A 19,875-nucleotide genomic window follows, 5' to 3' on the forward strand; every position below is an offset into this window, starting at 1 on the left:
GTCGAGCGCGGTCCTGATTCCAGCGGCTTTCTTTTCACCACCTCTCAGAGGTAAAAACGATCGCCAGATCGAACCTGTAAATAATTTTGCAAAGGAAACAGCGGAAAAGAAACTGACGGAAACACGACTCGTTCGAGAAAAATAGTAGCGGCGCTCCGTATTTTGGCGTAACGAATAAGCGAATGTCTAGACTCGTAAAAACTGAGCGGTGAGACAGTGGTTTTAGCGAGTCGTTGGGCCATAACATAGGTCACTAAATATAATAATATTATAGGGATATTCCAGCGTTATTTTGTACATAAACAACTTTATCAACGGATATTAAGAAGTCATCAATAAATCTATATATAAAAAGTGACTCGTGTGACTTTATCTTGCACAATCTCCCCTCCCTGCGCGTTCCTATGATATTAACAATTAACGATATAAATAAATAGGTTGATAAACTTCGAGTTTAACGCATGCAGATGCGTAAATGTAAATTTAAACGAATTAGTAAATAATCGATTCAATAAACTCATTTATAAATGTAGACTAACTGATATACACTCCGGATAATTGAAGTACATGTATACGTACTTTGATAATATCGAAGAAAGATCGATGGAGTTGGTTTGGTGTAACATAAAACATTTATTTTGTTAAAGATTTATATAACAATACAGATAGTTAGGATCGTACAATCGTTTTACCGTTATGTGCAAAAGTCATGTTTATATGTACTGAAGCATTGGTATAAGCAAATGTCGTGCGTTCCTCTGCTGTGTGTAAATTTAAAGTAAATAAAACTTTCAACAATATACACAAGCACTCTTGAGGCAAGAGATGAAATATTCGGAATGTTTTTTTTTTATTTTCATAAATTAATGAAATATACTAATACGAAATTACTAAAACATTACCTTTCTTATTTACGAAGTGAACACGCACGATTTTATAATACAAATTTGATGTAAATTTATAAAAAAATAATATACACATTGACACAAGTAATATTTATTACTTTTGACTTGCTTAACGTTTGTATTAAAAAAAAATTAATTTATCGTTCTATATTACGAATTATCGCTGTTTATTAAATTTTCACGAAATTACTATTCTTTTTCTTTAAGAAATCTTCGTATATCTCGATTAATAAATGATGAATAATATTTCATACAAAGCAACTAATTCACATCACACAATAATTACAAGTTCTGCTTCTTATGTAAATTAATTATTTTTTGGACATCGCAATTCCAAGGCCAAGAATGCTTGCAACACCGATAATAACCCCTCCTGCAACGGCCATACCGTAGAGGCCTTCTGTAAAAAAAAATATAATACTAACACTATATAACTTTGACATTTTTTCTTCTGCCTGCATGTCGTTAAATCCACATTATTACCAAACTAAACACTGCAAAAAAAAATTGTTATCCAAAATAAACGTCGATGTATGCAAGCAAATACAAGTCAAATTCTATAATCATTAAAAGATTCTCCTTATCCTGCTATTTTTATTAAATGTACAAAATACACAGAGAAAAAGAGTCAAAAGCACAGTTATCTATCATCTAATTATACTAACATAATGAGATCAAAAATATTACTACTCCTGAACAGCAATAAAATTGTATGTAATAATTTGGCCAATTTAAATATTTAAATGACGAATATTATTATCAAATATGAAATACATAAAGTGCATTCTTACACAGTAAAATGCTTACGTATTAACTACTAGAAATCTATCATAATACCTATATAACTGCTACTGGTCTTCTTTCGATCAAATTATTGTAGATTAGAAAAATACAAACAGCTACTTCTATATTGTGTATACTTGTACAGATATGTAGTATTTGTGCATTTCTAGCATAACGAATATGATGCGATTATCATACTACCAAGATATTAATACTTTCTTTGATCTTGTTTACGATAGCACGTAGAGTGTAAAATAAGTCTATATTAATTAAAAATAACATAGTAACTAATAAGCTATGAAAATATTAATACACGAAGAAGCAAGATTAATTAAAATGATCTACTCTAATGCTACGTATTAATTGTAAAAGCAATGAATTAAAGAAAATAACATTTCTTATTTGTCTACTGCCAATAATAATCTATAAAAAGAAAACCTTTTTCCATTTTTTTCTTAATCAGCGACTCTAGATGTTGTACTTGTTGATTTCCAGGTTCAACTTTAAGAAAAGCTCTGACATATTTTAAAGCTTGCGAGTATTCCTGCAACACACAGTACACAATTAATTAATACTCAATTATAGAAAAAAATGTACATTGAATCTATAAAAAAATCTTACCTTTATTCTTGCATTTCCAATGCCTAAGTAATAAAGGCAATCTCGTTTCTCGCTATCTGTATGATTCCTATATAGATCTTCTAATAAAATTATTCCTTTTCGAATATCAGCAGGATATTTACTTCTGACAAGACACCACGCGTATTCAAATTGTGCTTTTTGTGTTACAAATGAAGAATATAATTGTTCATGGTATATACTTTCAAATTTCTGGAAGAATTAAATGTACTGAAATATATTTATAGTATACATTTAAATATACATTATATGCAAACATATATTTTAATGTTTTGATGTGTAATAAGATAACTTACTACGCATAACTATAGAATGATTAATTTCTAGATGATGTCATCATTTTCTAAAACTAAAATTCTTTAAATACTATATTGTTACATATATTTAAATTATATTTTAAGTGTCATCATAGTGACATTTCTAAAATAATGTGCTATGATTTTACAATATTTTAATGATGATCAAACATTTTAAGCCAGAAAAACAAATTAATCCTGTATAACCTCTATAAAATTTTCAATGTTCGATAAAGTTCAATATCAAAAAGAAAGCTAACCAGAATACACAATTTTGCTATAAAACAAACAATTTGGTTTTTAAATATATTTTGTATTCGATGTATTATCAATTGTTTTAATGATATATGCAAAAAACCGCAAGAAAGCTAAAAACAATTTTTGTTACCAGAATTACTTACCTTTAAATCATCAGAAGAAACAACCTCTTCTAGAACATCCTCCATTTTATAATATAAATCCACACGATTCTTACGAAAAAACAATTTATCTTGTTCTAAATTCTACTTCAAAAGGAAAGAACTCATCACAAATCTACCAACTGCGTTTCGGTAAATCGGTTTGTCAAAGGCAAAGAAACAATCAAATGCCCACGTACCCTTCCGTTTGATACTGCTATTCATTGGTGAAATAGAGCAACGCGGCATTGCATATAAGATTTAAATGATATTAAAGATGCGTATTGCACATTATTACTTTAATGGAATTATAACATCTAAAAGTTGAAGTGTATTATCGAAATCTATAATTGTTACATCTAATTGTTAATGAATGTCATTGTTTATTTCTATACATTTAATCGTAAAATAACTAAAATTTTAGTGTTGCGTTGTATTCTGCAGAAATATCGTATGTGAGTAAAAATCGTTTATCATTTAAAAATTGTTATAATTTATCAAAGATTATAAAAACTATAGAAAATGATTTTTATTTGATAGACAATAAAAATGTAATTTCCATTTAATATTATAGTTCTAGTTAATTGATTTCCTGTCTTCTATTGTTGTTCACATTTATAAATATAGGAATTGCAATATTGTAAAAGGATTAGAAATATTAATTGTATATTATTGTATAAAAAAAATATATTTTTTGTTATATATATATATGCAAGTAACCGATAAATATGTGTTTATAATACAATAAGAAATTAAAGTGACAGATTATTTTTGTTAAAATAATTTAAATTTAACTATATTTTGTACATAGTTTATTTAATTGTTTTGTAATTGAATATAATGGTAAGCCCATTACAGTGTACATATCTCCATTAATTTTCTCAATTAGACAGCCACCGATTCCTTGTATACCATAGCCTCCAGCTTTATCCCTAGAATCATAATTTTAGATAGCAATGATTTCTTGCTATAAGGTTTACCACTTCTATATGGAACAAAAATAATTTAGACTCACAAAGGTTCTCTTGATTGTACGTATAACTGTATTTGTTCTTCCGATATATCTCCAAATTTAACCTTCGCAAACTCATGAAAGGTTACTTCTGTCTTAAGTGTTTTCAAACATACTCCTGTGTAAACTGTATGTTCTTTATTTGCTAAACTAAAGTGGAACACATTTTACATTTATAAACTTATAACGGTATTGCTTAGGCATATGATATTTTACCTCGACAGCATTTCAAATGCATGTATCTCATTCTTTGGTTTACCATAGATAATATCACCCATTGTAACAAGAGTATCTGCACCAATTATTAAGAAAGGTGGCACAGAATCTCCTTTTAATCTGTCGTATACTTCTTGTACTTTATACTTTGCTAAATCTTGAACATATTCTCCATGGCTTTTGTATCCAGACCTGTCTAAGTTTTCATTGTACATCGAAGGTACTATTTCTGCATTTATACCCTAGTATATAAAATAAATGTGAATTCATTTCTCATTAAGTGTTTGTTATTATGCATACATTTTTTCATCCATTATGATATTGGATACTATTATTTTCATTTTTTTTAAAACTGTAATACAGTATGACGCAATTATAATCACACATTCTAGATCACAAGTTATAGTATTTCTTGAATAATATTCTTTAAATTTTATTGAAAAATTTATTTCTTGTTCAAATAGGTTAATATAGCAGGTACTTAATTGATTATAAATCCTTAGTACCATGAAAATATATGTTTGATATTATGAAAAACAAATTACCAATTTTTGTATTATTTCGCATCGTCTGGGAGACGAACTGGCTAAAACAACTCTGCTTGTTGATAATATATGTAATGTTTGCTGTAACATCGTTTCTTTTATTTTTTTCAACAAATTAATCGAATAATGTCAAAGAGGATTTTAACATTTTACGATATCAAAATCTTTACACAAACTTCAACTGTACTGCCTTTTATATTCCTGTTGTGCATGCAAAATTAAAGTCTCTTGGACAAATATTACTAGCTTTCATTACATAGTGAATTTAAGATTCCCAGATGTCGCCAGGTATTATGTCTTGCGCTAATAAAAATATGAATGGTTTTGATTTCGTTTCTTTGAATTGTCAGCGCAAAAAGGACACGCTTTGTTCGATATAATCACGTGAAATATATATATATATATATATATGACAGTAATCGTTGTAGATTTCTAACAAAATGAATCTCCGCTTTGTAATTATCACATCCATATTGGTAAATAATCTTCAGCGACTATTAGCATTTAGGAATGCAAATCCTCTTTGTTACACACACACACACATATTTAATTTAATATTTTTACGCGTACCCATACATGATACATTTTAAACAAAAATAAACAATTCGTATTAAATATATTTTGAACGAATTATTTGTTCCGTTACGAAAAAATGTTTGTGTATCCTCGGAATAAAATTGGAATACTTAAATATATTATTATTGCGAATAATAAAGGGCATGCCAAAATGTCAAGAAGGTATATACTTCTATTCGTACAGATTCAGATAAATAAACTAAATTCTATAAATACATACATCTAGAACAATTCAGTCCAAAAGACTTTAAATGTTATCTCTGTTAATTTTATAGGTTTCGTAGTAACAAGGTATCCCGAAGCCCTTTTGTTGTTACTCTTGAAGTAATACGACGAAAAACGACGGATGCAGTAATACATCCATGACATTTCTTAACGACTTTTATGAAAAATGAAATGACGAAGCGGCAAGGTACTCGTTACAGAGTTGCTGTAACTTCCTTGCACCTTGCTTTGATAGTTGCTACTTATCGTGGAACGTATTTCGAATATTACGCGTTCAATTGGCAAACGCATCTCGTATTGTTTTAAGCGAACAATGAAATTTTTGAAACGAAGCTGCGTCCAACGAACGGCAGCCATGTTTTAACGGACACGTTAAAAGGTTAGAAACGCGATTAAAGGACGAGCACTTTATTGAGGGCGGGTGGGTAAAAGGGGGATGAGACGCGTGTGTAGCGTAGCTTAAAAATATTAGAGCGGGAAGGAGAACTATTTTCTAGGCACAGAAGACTCTAATACATCGTAATCGGTAAATTACGTAAATGCCGCATGCCATGAACGAACCTAAAGGTCAGTCAGTCCGAGGTCTTACATAATCGCAAGGCGAAAGGTTGACCCATCTTTACGCCGCAGCCTTCTTAGCTGAACAAAGATTTCGCGGTATTTTTTCGCCATACCTCGCATTGTTTCGACGGTGCAACGATCTTAACTGTTGAATTAATTAATTCAGAACGATATCTCGAAGAAGAGGCTTGACACGTTGCATTAGTTTCATTTTCGTAGATCGCGAGGACTGTGAGAGGAACACGATAAAATTGAAGTTCACGTTTCGGTGAAGATCGTTTCTATTTTGAAAATAAACGTAAACAGCCTTTGAATTTTACAGTAGGAAAAGTCGGTTAAGAAATTTTTACGCAAAAGATTTTGAAATTCATTTTATGCAGAGATTTTTTCGCAGCTTTAGAATAGGTGTATTGAGAATTATTGAGACTGCGCGATAAATTTTTTAAGAAAAATATCAAACCGAATTTGCATCAAAATGTTTCGTTAGATATTTATTTTAGTTTGTTGGGAAAGGAGAGACGAAAATTAATGAGCAAGGGGAAGAGGTTTATTTTTTTGCTTTTTAACATTTTTTGTTAATTCTACGATGCACGATCTATACTTTAACGTTTCACCGAACATTTTAAAGTATCGGATCGTTGTACAAACTTTATAGCTATATTTTGTATTTACAAACAACGCAAGTTTCTTTTAATATTAATTATCCACATTTCTTTCATCTCTTGAATTTTATTTGTTTGTTCATTTTATTAACGAACGTTATCTCGCTGCAGGATAATAATCAAACGAAATTTTATGTTGACAATTGTACCGAAAGTCAACTGTTTAGAAACGGGATAGGTATCGAGGTTATGCGAGTAGATGGGTTCGCTTTTCATAGTCCTTAGGGTCTATTAATTCTTGTTGGTCGATGGGGAGACCAATTTCATCAATTACACGATAAATTATTCAAGGAAATGAACTGCGACTGCAAGTCGATATAGGAATAATTATCGCGATATTTGTTTTCAAAGTACCTTCGTTCAATGATTGTATAGTGTGATGTAACTTCTCGTGACTCCATTCTTTCCACAAATGTAACGATGCACTTACGTATTTCTTTTTTTTCGGATTTATTCATTTTTTTATATAAATCGTTTCTTTTCGTTATTCTGCTGAATAGCTTATTCTGTTAAATTAATATTTTACGAAATATTCGAAGATGAAACGGGAAAATCGAAAGTTAGACCTCCTTAAACATGGAACCATTCATTTTTCTCCTCGTCACATCTTTCCCATTTGTATTCAGAATCTGTACAAATTTTACGTTTTGTAAAGTCTAAAATTTTCGATAGAGATTTTTACGAATAAAAATACGTTATCGACCTAATGGTATTTCCATTTTTGAGCAATAGCAATCGTATAGTAAACACTATCATTAAACTTATCAAGTTAGTTTCCAATGAAAGTGGTGCACTTCTGTAAGCATAAAACAAGAATAAAAAGTTTATAACAATTTTACCGAAGTTTATGTTAATTTCAAAGGAACAGGAGCTTGCAAAGATGTATTTGTTGCAACTAAACATGTAAATTATACGGGATTCTTCAAGATTCCATGAAAACAACACGGATTATCTGAAGATCTACATAATCAGAGGCTATGACGAGCAGGATATTAAAAACCAGTTATTAAAGGGTATTCATAGACAGCATGCCAAGATAAACGCAGATGATGTATGCTATTGTTATTTCATTCCTTTGCCTTTTTACGAAATCGCCAATTCACGGAAACAGAGATTTTCTGAGATCAGAAAGCATTCTTCGTTAAAGCAGTGCTCTAAGGTTCATGCAAAACGTCCGATCAAGTATAAATTACGTATATTTCTTAGTCATTTGCTTTCAACATCTTTTTATAGATTAATATACTTGTTGAACTTTGACGAGTTCCTACTGTATAAAATACAATGATATTTTACCTTTATTATATTTCTTTTTAGTATTCTTACTTTTTCCAAATAATTGGACCACACATTTTTCTTCTTGAAATTGCATACAAAGTTGGCAGTACTTTAACTTTTAACATACAAGCGTAATGAACAAGTAACAAGTGTTTTACGAAAGTTTCATTATCTCAATTCAGGTACGTGTATTTTTTTGAGTATATTTTAACGAATGGAGTCGTACATTATGCGAATAATTTCGAATAGGTAACTGTTTATCTAAGGTAATTATTCGAATAAAATTTTTTGAAATAAAAAACTTTTCGATTTTATTCACATTATTTTACGTACTATAACAAGATGTAAAAACAGTTTCTGGAATATATTTATTCATTACCGTAGACGTGTATGTATACGATTTATGTCAAACACATATTGGATAAGTTAGACTATAAGAACGAAGAAAGAAAGGAAATACACGAATAACGCATAATTCAACTACTTGGAGCAATAACTATCCGAGTAACGAATAATATTTATTTTATTTATCCATGTTACTAGAAGGGAAAATGTATTCATTATCTATGAATTAAAAATCACTCGGTATTCGTTGAAATCGTACCCAACGCTAACGGTTGGGTAATCAAGGCTAACAGGGTAGCATAATTAATTATTACAATTCCAATTAATGAGTACAAGACGGTGAACGAAATGTCATCGTCACTCATGGCGCTTATGAAACCGACAATCGAAAAAGAAAGTAAGAAGATCTGACTCTTCCAGTTCGACAAATTTACAGGTTTATTTATAGTTTGGTATTAGTTTCGATGCATCAGAACCGGTGAAATTGGTGAACTTACTTAGTTGATAAGTGAAATTACCAGTAGAGGAGAACTTCTATTTCTACGAACATAGTGAAATGTTGCGTGGGTATCGTAAAAACCCGGCTGATCCGAGTGACCAAACGTGTTGAGTAATTACAAGGATGTTGCACTACGCATCTGCATCGGACATTACATAACAATATTATATATCGAGTGTTAAACGTTGTTAATCACGATACAAAGTTAATGCGCAGTCGTATGACTGCCGTACATTCAGTTTTTTCGCAGAAAAATGCGTAGGAGTGTTGCGACACTTCGTATCGGCCTCATTGCCATTTTTAGTTTCCCTTTTAATCTTTTCGCGTTTCGAGAACAATTATCGAGAAATCTCCCGAACCTGTTAACATTACTTTTATCGTTAGAGTATCGATTCAAGTTTCTTTGTCACCCATATTTGATACCTGTATCGAAAAACCTGCTGAAAAAGAAACTACATCGTAAATAATTTTCCGTATAGTTGAATCTCGAGTACTCGCACACGTATCATCGTTTTTCACACCCATGTAATTTCGAGTTCGTAACAAACACCGTAAAGCTTCTTCCTTTTGGTCGCATTGTCCTTATTAATATAAACTGTCAAAGACATTTACCTCTTTTAATATCGATGTAAAAATGTAATTCACCCGGTGTAAGTATTCTTTGCGCGAGAAAAATTCACAGTAAACAACGGAAAGTTCTACCTATTTTGTTAGAATAATATTCGAAAAACTGACCCGTAACTCCTCAACGAGTGAAACAATTTCATTCGGGGTGGAAATCGGTATTTCATCGCTAGGCGAACGACAATGGTACACGAAACTAAAGAAATCCACGTAACCTGTCGATGTTAATAATCCACCGCGCGTAAAGATCATCGTGATCCTTGTCGTTGCTCAAAATCTCGTTCATCGACCCCGCGGGAGCATCGAAAGGTCTCGAAATGTGTCTCCTTAATCCCGATTGTGAGTTAATCCCGCTCCTTTACGCGTTTCTCTTGCCAGGGAGTATATTTTGCAACGCGCCTTCTCGTAGGAATTTGCGATGATTCAGTTGGACGCCGGAGTCGTGAAAATTCACATCGCCGCGGCGTCCTTTAAAGCGTCATAAGGCAAAAGCAGGTAAAATCGTGGCCGGCGAGCCGAGGCGCGGGTAATCGCCAGGCTATCGTTATTAAATGTGATTACACAACACGAAAAGCGGCTTCAAAGGACGCGCATTATGACACTGTGGCACGTAGCCATCCGTATGGGGCGCTACGTCATGCCTCCAAGTGACTGCGTTTAACATTACGGCTAATACGCCCGCGATCAGGGGCGTATTTCAACGGAACTTGATCCCGGAACACAGAGATCTCTCTTTTATCTGATACGACATTCTTAGACGACACAAGATCTCAGAGAACGTGTTCCAGCCGCACCCCGGATTGCTTGCGTATTGGATTTTCAATCGAACTCGTGCACACTGATCGCTAGAATTTTATTCGAACGGATTACGAATAAAAGCACGGTACAGCGATTAGTGACGGAACGAACGAGTTTCTTTTTTTTTTTTTTCCAACGCGAATCGTAACTTCATTTTGTAATTCTAATTTCATTAAACGGACAACGCAAAAGAAGTTTACTTTTCGTTACTCGAAATTTTTATTCAGATAGGAATTTTACACTTGTCCGGGTAGCGTTTTTCTAAATATTGGTTTTGTTTAGCCTTTGGGGTTATTTGATCGTGCAATATGTAAACGTTGTATTGTTAATTTAGAATCCTTTTTAAAATTATTCTACTAAAGTTTTACTCGTACTAGGTGGTACGAATAAATAGTTCACGACTCTATGTCTTTGAACGGATATTTGATTACATGGTAAATGATAAAAAGATAGTTAAAAATGCTACTACACATAATGGATAGCGATAAAATAAATTGTAATACTAATGAATTCATGATATTGACAGTGTCCAATATGTATCTACACGCAATTAAAATAATCTATTCGATCTATCGACCATGTTTTCATTTTACGGATCGTCGCGAAGGTATTTACATCTTCGATACAACGATCTGAAATTAAAGTTAATTGACAGCAATCGATACGGTTATCGTGTCTCGATCGAATTAACCTGTAAACCGGTTGATCTGTACAATTCTTCGATCGTGAATATTTATGTACGCGTATTGAAAAACAAATAAAGCCGATTTAATGTATCCTGCATCATACGGAATGCTAATATGACATAATTTACGTTGGTACAAATATCAGGACACGATTGATGAAAGAAATGGTTTCTTTAAGCGAGTCGAGAATAAAATATTGAACAAATACAATTGGAGTACCTACGAATACAAATGACGAGTCAATTTCTTCCTCGTTTAACAAACATTTGCGAAGTGACGAGCATATTGGTGGAATTTTGAAAAAGGTATCTTTCTTCCAGGTTTCCTTGCTTCGAGAGTATAATAATTTATTTGTGAAACTATTTCGCGTAAGATTCCTTTGTTTCTGACTGTTCAGAGTGCAATTAAGGTGTCAACCGATCGGTGTGACAACGATTGCGCCATTTCGTAAAATTTACCATTTTTCGCGTTTTCTTCTTCTTCTTTGCGCGCCAATCGATGGCTGCGCGATAGATCTACGCGCGCGTAACTTACCCGATCGTCTCGTCTTCTCTCAGCCGACTCTACGAGCGAGCTATATGATTTGTCTATACCTGTGTACAGTCTCGTCAGGCAATTGCGTCTCATCGATGCTTCCATCCGTCGGAATGCAAATTGCACTTTTAACGTACGGGGAAAAGGATGAAAATGTCTCGATGCGGATGGCGCGGTGCAGTCATCGAACGAGTATTTCTTTTCTTTCTCTTTTCAATGATCGTGGGACGATAGCACGATCGTACGGAGTTCAAAAAATAAAACGAGCCTTCTCGTTTCTTCGCAATTTAGAAAATTGTTAAATCTACGGTTCTGTATTACGTGGATGGGTTATAATTTCCGAACAGTTACGCAATTAAAACGGAGGAAAGTACGAAAGGATTTGGCGATTGAAAATCGATAACAATTACAGCAGTGATTGGGACATTTTTTGAAATTGGGATTAAAAACATTTCGAGTGCACCTCGACTCTTGTGCACACTACACTACTCGTTTCTTCATTTTTCATGTGTCAATAATTCGTATAAATATTCACGTGTCGATAATGGCGTTGATAAATAAGTGAAATTTTATTTAGCCAACGAGTAACGAAGAAAAATCGTTGGTAAAGTTACCTTTACCAACTTGTGTACACTTCACTTTCGTATCCTCGCTTTCGGCTAAATAAATGTTTGTTTTATATACGTATTATTAAGAAACTTTGCGCGATAAATAAATAAATAGAGAATAAAAATAGCGAATAATGTTCTCGGTTGTGAGTCACAAATCAATTTGTATTCAAATGATAGTTAGTTACCTACATACGTATATACCAAACGCATGTATGAAAATATGCATGCACGTACTATATATCGTACACGCTACATAAAGTACGTAACACATACTATGTTTACACTACTACACAGATAAATACCTACCACATAAAAATCACAGACATGCCACGCACATACCGAACGAATATCATATACCACAAACGCATACGTACGTGTCCGTAAATGATAGTTGTGTCGTTTATGGAATGAATAAATATGTATTCGTTCATCATCCATTCAAATAAATTTTTATCCAATGCGGATATACAAGTAACGAATAGAGATAAAATTGTTTTATTCGAATAATAGTAACGAATAGAGATAAAACTGTCTTATCCGAATAAAAGCAACGAATAGAGATAAAATTGTTTTATTCGAATAATAGTAACGAATAGAGATTAAAGTGTCTTATTCGAATAAAAGTAACGAGTAGAGATAAAATTGTTTTATTCGAATAAAAGTAACGAATAGAGATTAAAGTGTCTTATTCGAATAAAAGTAACGAGTAGAGATAAAATTGTTTTATTCGAATAAAAGTAACGAATAGAGATAAAACTGTCTTATCCGAATAAAAGCAACGAATAGAGATAAAATTGTTTTATTCGAATAATAGTAACGAATAGAGATTAAAGTGTCTTATTCGAATAAAAGTAACGAGTAGAGATAAAATTGTTTTATTCGAATAAAAGTAACGAATAGAGATAAAACTGTCTTATTCGAATAAAAGCAACGAATAGAGATAAAACTGTCTTATTCGAATAAAAGTAACAAACAGAGACGATAGTGTTAATTCGTATAATTATCCAGATAAAGATTTACTCGAACAATAATCCGAATAAAAGTCGATAAGAGGTTTGAGTCGTTCTCTCTTGTTTGAAGTTTCAAGTGCTCGAAAGATTGAATAGAATGATAGGTGTCGCAAATAAGTACATCTTCGAACCGGCTATTTGTCGTTCGTGTATATTCTTTCGTCTCTATCGATGAAAGAAAATATCGCAATCGTTATTAACGATAATGAAAGTAGAATTAACGTTAACAAGTGCTGCGCGTTAATTCAACGTCGCTCGTTACTCCAACGAATACCTCGTTAACCACGGTTTCCCATCTTATCCCGTAACGCGATCTTTCTCGAATTTCGTTAAAAGAATCTTTCTCTATCCGCGTTAACGATTCTTCTCCCCTGTAGCTTCTCTGTTAGCGAATCTTCTCTCGTCTTTGTCGGCGAGTCAGCTCGTATTTTTCCCGCGCTTATTGAAATTTTACTCGAACGCCTACGAGTTGACAAGGGTCGACCCTGCGAAAGAACAATTTGGTCGGGCGTCGATACTCGTTGGTGGATAGACTTACGCGATGCGCGTTCGTTACACAGATACGTGACACACCTTCTGTCGCAAGAGCGAGAATTTTTCTGACCTTTACGTTGTCGCTAAAAAGAAAGAAGTCTCGGCGGACCTCGACTAGCGCCAAAGTGACGGCTCGACCATCGGTTGTCCGGGACTGAAAACTCTGACATTTCAATCTTCGACGAGATGTACACTGTTTACTCTTTGTTTCCATTTACTTCAGCAACGATTCGAGGAAAGAATCGTGCACGATCGATCGCTCGTCCTCCTCGTCGCTCGATCTCTTTCACCGAAGTATATTCTTTCGTAGGAAAGAAAGTGTTTATACCAGACGGACTTGTTACATATATCCGAGACGTTTTCCTCGATTCGTGGAAGCATAGATCGCGGTCCGTGGAGATCGCGCATATTCTATGGTGTACGACGTCGCGTCACATGAATGACACGATGTAAATGTCGGTATATGGCCGTGGAATCCTGCGAGAAAGGCTGGCTACATTCGACACGAAGATTAATAACGAATCAGAATCTCGAACCGGTATTAATGCCACGAACGAGTTTCGTCGAAAACTTTTGCCCGATGATTCCTTATGATACGTCTGATGAATCGGTTGATCCGATTTAATGGATGCTCCCGTTTCGGTGTTACGTAAGGGGAATTTCTTCAGTGTTCGTTCCGAAGACTGAATACGTACGCGAAGATGAGCATAAAGTATAATACATCGATACGTATTATTAGTGAAATGTAAATTAATATTATCCCTAACTTTAATTAGATTAATACGAACTTTCGAGTACTTTCTGTTTTAGACTTTTGGGCGGTGTGACGAGCGAAATTTTACGGAGAATGAGAAATCTATAGGTGAATTATAAACAAATAAAAGTTACACCGATGGGTGATCAGTAAAAAGGGGTACATCGAAGAGTCGAAAATTCTTGTAAAATAATTTAATTTAGTTCCTTTTGGTACGTTCAAAACGTGTATATGTAGTTACATATGTATAGGATGATTATTATATTGTTAAATCGCGAGTTCGATATTTTATTTGTTTCAATTGTATAATATATAGTTGTACTGTTTTGTGCATTCGATTTTTATATTTTATGAATTTTAAATATAATTTTTGCTGTTTCGATAACGATTGCATCTAAACGTTTACGGTAATATTATAAATGTGTGCGTAGTGTAAAAGTATACATCTAACGTTAAACGAAAAATGGCACCTTATAATATTCTCCTTAAATAATGTATAATTTATTATTACTTAATATACATATGTATACAGAAGTTATTAAGCGTAGATCGTTATTAAAAGGAACACATACTATATAAGACACAACAGTGTAGATATTTCAGACTGCGTTTCAATGTGTTAATTACTCGTGTGAGATATATGTATGAGATAAGACATGTAACACGTTCAGATAAGGGATACTAAAGTAGTTACAAGTAAAATCTGCATAGTTAGTTAAGAAATAATATTAAGTAATACTATAAGATTTAAATAAAACTTGTATTATTACCTTCAAATAATGAAATATTTAGTTTCGTTTGTTCGAGGAATCGTCGATTAAAAAATATAAAAAAAGAAAGTCCAATTTCCATGGTTTTGCGAGGAAATCTTGATTGATAAACATAATAACAAGTCTTTCGACGTTTCGGCCAAAGAAAAAGTATTGTAAAGTTCACGTAAAAATTAAAAACACTCCATGTAGAGTGTTATGCGAAATGATAATAACTGTTGTCGATACTTTACGAAGTAGAAATCGATTTTACATCTAATCTGAGTGTAGTGTCCAAAATAAAAATAAGAATGGTAAAATGACGTAAAAATATCAATAAAAACTACAAATTTTACCACCGATTTCAGAATTTGCAGGATACTTACGCGGATATCGTTATTAGAAACTTGTAGGATCGGAATTAATTATATTATTATTTAGAGATTGTTGGATAATATCTTACCCCATTTTTAATGTCATCTGATTTCAGTACCTATACAATCTTGTAAGTACATTACGTTATATGGAATATACAAATTATATAACGCAATGTCACAATGCATACTATATTGGTTGAATATTAATAATAAAACTAATTCTGCGTTAAGAACTCTGTTTACTCCGTTCCGATACGAACAATCGTATTAAAATATTTATCGCGTGTATATATATATATATATATATATATATATATATATATCGAACTAACAATTCCATTTGTTGCACGCACATTCGTGCGCATTTCAATGATTAAATCACACATCGATGGCAGAACTATTAATTTTCATTACTGCCGAACAATATACGTTTCTGTTGTCGCGTGGATTGTAGCGATGCAAATGCGCTCGCTTTACCAGTAGAAATGGAGGCCAATAAAAATCTGTTACATACTTTTTTTGCACGGGATTCGTCTTACAAACGACTTGCCGTTTTCATGTCCGCAACGATGAATCATAACGTGCTCGGACCGCTCACGTAACGAGAAACCAAAGAAGCAACATAGAGATTACTTATGCTATTCAAGGCTGCAAGCGACAAAAAAGATTGAAAATATGCAAGTGCACGTGAAATTATAATGCGTCGATAACGCGAGGACTTTGATCCAAGATCAAGTTTTCGCAACCTATTTCCGCAGGAGTTGTTGGTAATTTCACAATCAACTATTATACGAATTAAACGATACGATAAATTAGTAACTTTTTTGTATTTTTTTGCTCTCGGGTCTGTTACGTGTAAACATGTAGTACCGAGACACTTTTTAGACTCTGAGAGTATAATTTTTGGTTAGGCTATTTTGCGAGCTATCTTTGAGAAATATAAACTGAAGGATATATATATATATATTTTACTATAATGTAATACTAATAATAATAATTATGTAGTATGATATAATAATAATACTAAAAGAGTGCATTACTAGACAAACATGCACGTTGGTTACAGAAGAAAATACAATAAAAGTGAAACAGACAGTAGAAAATAGTGTAAATAGAAAGCGATGATAAAGTCATATGTATGATTATTATATACATGTGATATTACATATTTATTACATACGTGCATTGTATTATATTGCGTAATATATTTTTTAATTTGTTTCGTGAAGAGGGTCAGGAAAATAGCAGAAATATTGAACGAATACAGTAAACCCTGACTCTGCATTAAACAATTTGAAAAGAAAAGGAATGGAAAAGTCTGGAAGCAATAATCTGATTTTTTCCCCGATGCAATTATGCACTTTTATATTTTTTTGACCTAACCAAGATTTAACCCAGACCTACGTTTCATACGAGTAATTATCGCACCATTTCAGTAAAAATTCTGTTAGATACTACTTTGTGGTTTACTTCTGCGGTCACTCGAATTGGCGAATACGGTATGAAAATTGTTCGTGGATCCATGAAACTTGCATTCGCGCAGACTTCGATGCATTAACGTCGATTGGAATTTGTACGGCAAATGTCAGGGTTAAATACAAGATTGATGCATTAGAACGCTAATATTCCAATATCGTAGCAAGTCAGGAGCAATTTACTTAAATTTGTGTCAGGTTTGATTTGATCGATGTTAATTGCACACTTTGTGTTCCAAGAAGAACCCTTGGTTTCCAACATGTGAAATGTTAATGTGACAAATGGTAAACGTGCTGGCTAATAATCAGATTGAAGAAATTTGGAAAAGAATATAAATAAGTTTCCATTTGGCAGGATGAAAGTAAATAGAGACTGAAAGTGAATCGAGTATGTACGTATAGAAATTGTTTCGTGTTTGTATTTTAACATTTCATTCCAAAGTAATTTACACAAACATTGTTCAACTTGTTACAAATTGCTCATTGATCGAGAATAAACAGTACTCCGAAACGAGTCGCGATAAGTCTTGCTTCTGACAAACCGTTGTACGATATAGATGAGATTTGTAAATAATAAATATTTATCGGTAAGCAAGAAATTACCACAGAAACAGTTTCGTGTGAATCCATACGTGACTTCTATTATCACTTAAACATTTAGTTATTCGAAATGTATCGCAAAATCGATTCTGTCGCTACTAAAATGAACAATTTGTTTTCATTATTACCCACAAGGTAGGTTTGTTAATTCAAAAGAATCGACTAACCATTAATCTCTATTAAATCGCTATTAGAGTAGAACCTATCTCTCTTAAAAAGGAGAATTTAAAAGGACGAGCGTTATCTTTTAATCGATCGAAGTTTCAAAGAAATTGAAATATCTAATCCGATGTTACCGCGTCGGGTAAACGCTACGTTAACAAATGACACTCGTATATCTCGCGTATTCATACGCACAATGCAAACGCTCGCGAACCGTGCGTGAACAAGCGGCTCAAGGAAACCACTACAGTCCAACTGTTACATACAATCGTACATGACCTAGACACTGCAACCCTTTACGCAGCACAGCATTCAATCGCAGTATGTTTTGTTCGATTTTATAAAAATTCTGAGCAAATATCCGGTAGAACCTTGCACGAAGCATCAATTATCTTCTCGCTTCGCCTTCGTCCATTCTGTCTCCGTTGCACAGCTGTTTTTCTCATTCACGCTTGGGACTGTTGCAGACAATTAAAATGAATGCGAAATTATTTATACTTCGTTTCTAATTTCTAGTTCTTGCTTCTCTTCCCTTACCCGATCGAATAAATTATCAATGGAAATATTAAATCGAGTTTCGTATTGCGTTTAATTTAATTTTTCAACACACTCCTAGCCTTTGTTTCATTAATATCTTGCACTGTTTTATTATTCAATTCTGGTATTAAAAAACAAAAAGTACGTAAAATATTATATTGACCCGTAATAAAAGAAATTTCATTAAATATAATTAAATATTTAAGATTTAATTAAACCATGTAACAAGTTGGTCGGTGAATATTATATTAAATGGAAAGACCTTCGTAGTATTAAACACATGTTGGTTTTGATTTTATTTTACGTACTTTTATTTAGACGATATTCGTATTCTTTTATTTTATTTGTAAATTATCTATTAATGAATCGCGAGCAGTATCTATCTAATTGTTGCCTTATATTATTAGACTTCAGAAATCGTAAGGTAAAATAACGTAATGTTTTCCATTTTATCGGTGATTTATATTTCATATTAAGGCTCAGCAGTGGAATTTTTTATTACAAATTATTAATTATTAATTAGGTAGACGTTTCGTAGAAAATTATCGACGTTTTACTTTGTATTACTGGTAACTTACATTACCTTATTTAACGATTTTTAATTACACGTTAATGATAAAATAATTTCTTCATTTGAGATTTTTCTCTCACTGGCTAAATTAGTATTTATTCGACGTATTATTTTCACATATTAATACTTCTTATAATTTAATTTCATTAATAAATTAGACGTAACATTGAACTGAAACAGAGAACTGATCTCTTATTTTTTATTGGTATACCTACAACTATTATTAGACTTTTTGATCACTTTTCTATCTCCGGCTCTAACTTCTTTCCGTGTTTAATTAATTGCGAATAAATTAAATTACCTATCATAAATTTTGAATAGTCGTAGCATGCAGTTTTATTAAACGTAATCTACAAAATTATAAAGAATTCTCTATACATACAGAGACAAATAAGAAAAACTAACACCAAAGATAAATTAATTAATGTAAAAGCATACTTAAATTCAATATACCAATGGTATATTACAAATAATGATAAAACTTCAGGAAAACGTTCGAATAAAATTGTCGCCAATGGCTATAAGAATGAAATAATTAAAATTTATATTTCTGTATTTCCTTATTCGGCCATAAAGAGCAACGAACAGGTTCTCGGTCCTCTTCGAGGAATTGTAAGAGACCGTGGTCGAAACGTTGGATTAATTAATTTTTGTTTACAATCCGTTGCTCTTTACGACCAAACAAGGAAACCCAACGTTTTAATAAACGTGTTTCGCCGTACAGACCGAAGGAGCAAAAAAAAAGAAAAAAGATACCTTTTCTGCATAAAGTTCGTAGTGTCGTTACTTACGTACACGAATATTTTCTCATATTTATATTTCATCGTGGCGATTGTTCCCCCGATCGCGGGAGCCGGTTTAAAAAAATCCGCCGCCCGAACCATAACGAGAGGTCCACCTACTCGTACCTACTCGT

The 19,875-nt window shown here is 32.7% G+C and overlaps 2 protein-coding genes across 4 annotated transcripts in view; both read right to left on the reverse strand.

Annotated features, from left to right (window-relative positions):
• Positions 1-613: 613 nt before the first annotated feature.
• Positions 614-3,212, reverse strand: Fis1 (Mitochondrial fission 1 protein). The gene is made up of 4 exons (XM_076320002.1): positions 3,025-3,212; positions 2,310-2,519; positions 2,127-2,232; positions 614-1,305 (listed from the first exon to the last, which is right to left on the reverse strand). Exons 1-4 carry the CDS (start codon positions 3,067-3,069, stop codon positions 1,217-1,219), a joined length of 450 nt encoding a protein of 149 aa, XP_076176117.1. The 5' UTR covers positions 3,070-3,212; the 3' UTR covers positions 614-1,216.
• Positions 3,213-3,716: 504 nt separating this feature from the next.
• LOC143151633 (dTTP/UTP pyrophosphatase) overlaps positions 3,717-19,875 on the reverse strand; it is a 54,244-nt gene continuing 38,085 nt past the window's right edge. The window contains exons 2-5 of one of the 3 annotated variants that reach the window (XM_076320975.1): positions 4,795-4,875; positions 4,250-4,491; positions 4,037-4,183; positions 3,717-3,953 (exon numbers count right to left, since the gene is read on the reverse strand). In XM_076320975.1, coding sequence (XP_076177090.1) covers positions 3,812-3,953; positions 4,037-4,183; positions 4,250-4,464 — 504 coding nt within the window. In that variant the 5' untranslated portion in view covers positions 4,465-4,491; positions 4,795-4,875 and the 3' untranslated portion in view covers positions 3,717-3,811. Of the gene's footprint in view, positions 3,954-4,036; positions 4,184-4,249; positions 4,492-4,794; positions 5,373-19,875 lie in introns of those variants that run through there. The other 2 variants (XM_076320973.1, XM_076320976.1) reach the window with 2 other exon arrangements.

This window comes from Ptiloglossa arizonensis, chromosome 9 (genome assembly GCF_051014685.1).
Source record: "Ptiloglossa arizonensis isolate GNS036 chromosome 9, iyPtiAriz1_principal, whole genome shotgun sequence".
Classification (NCBI taxonomy): Eukaryota; Metazoa; Arthropoda; class Insecta; order Hymenoptera; family Colletidae; genus Ptiloglossa; species Ptiloglossa arizonensis.

Excerpts from the sequence above, each read along its gene's own strand:
- Fis1 (XM_076320002.1), bottom strand. The coding sequence starts at position 3,069 with ATGGAGGATGTTCTAGAAGAGGTTGTTTCTTCTGATGATTTAAAG. Across the intron at positions 2,520-3,024 it reads TTTCTTCTGATGATTTAAAG|AAATTTGAAAGTATATACCA; the intron begins GTAAGTAATTCT and ends TAATTCTTCCAG. Across the intron at positions 2,233-2,309 it reads TTGGAAATGCAAGAATAAAG|GAATACTCGCAAGCTTTAAA; the intron begins GTAAGATTTTTT and ends TGTGTGTTGCAG.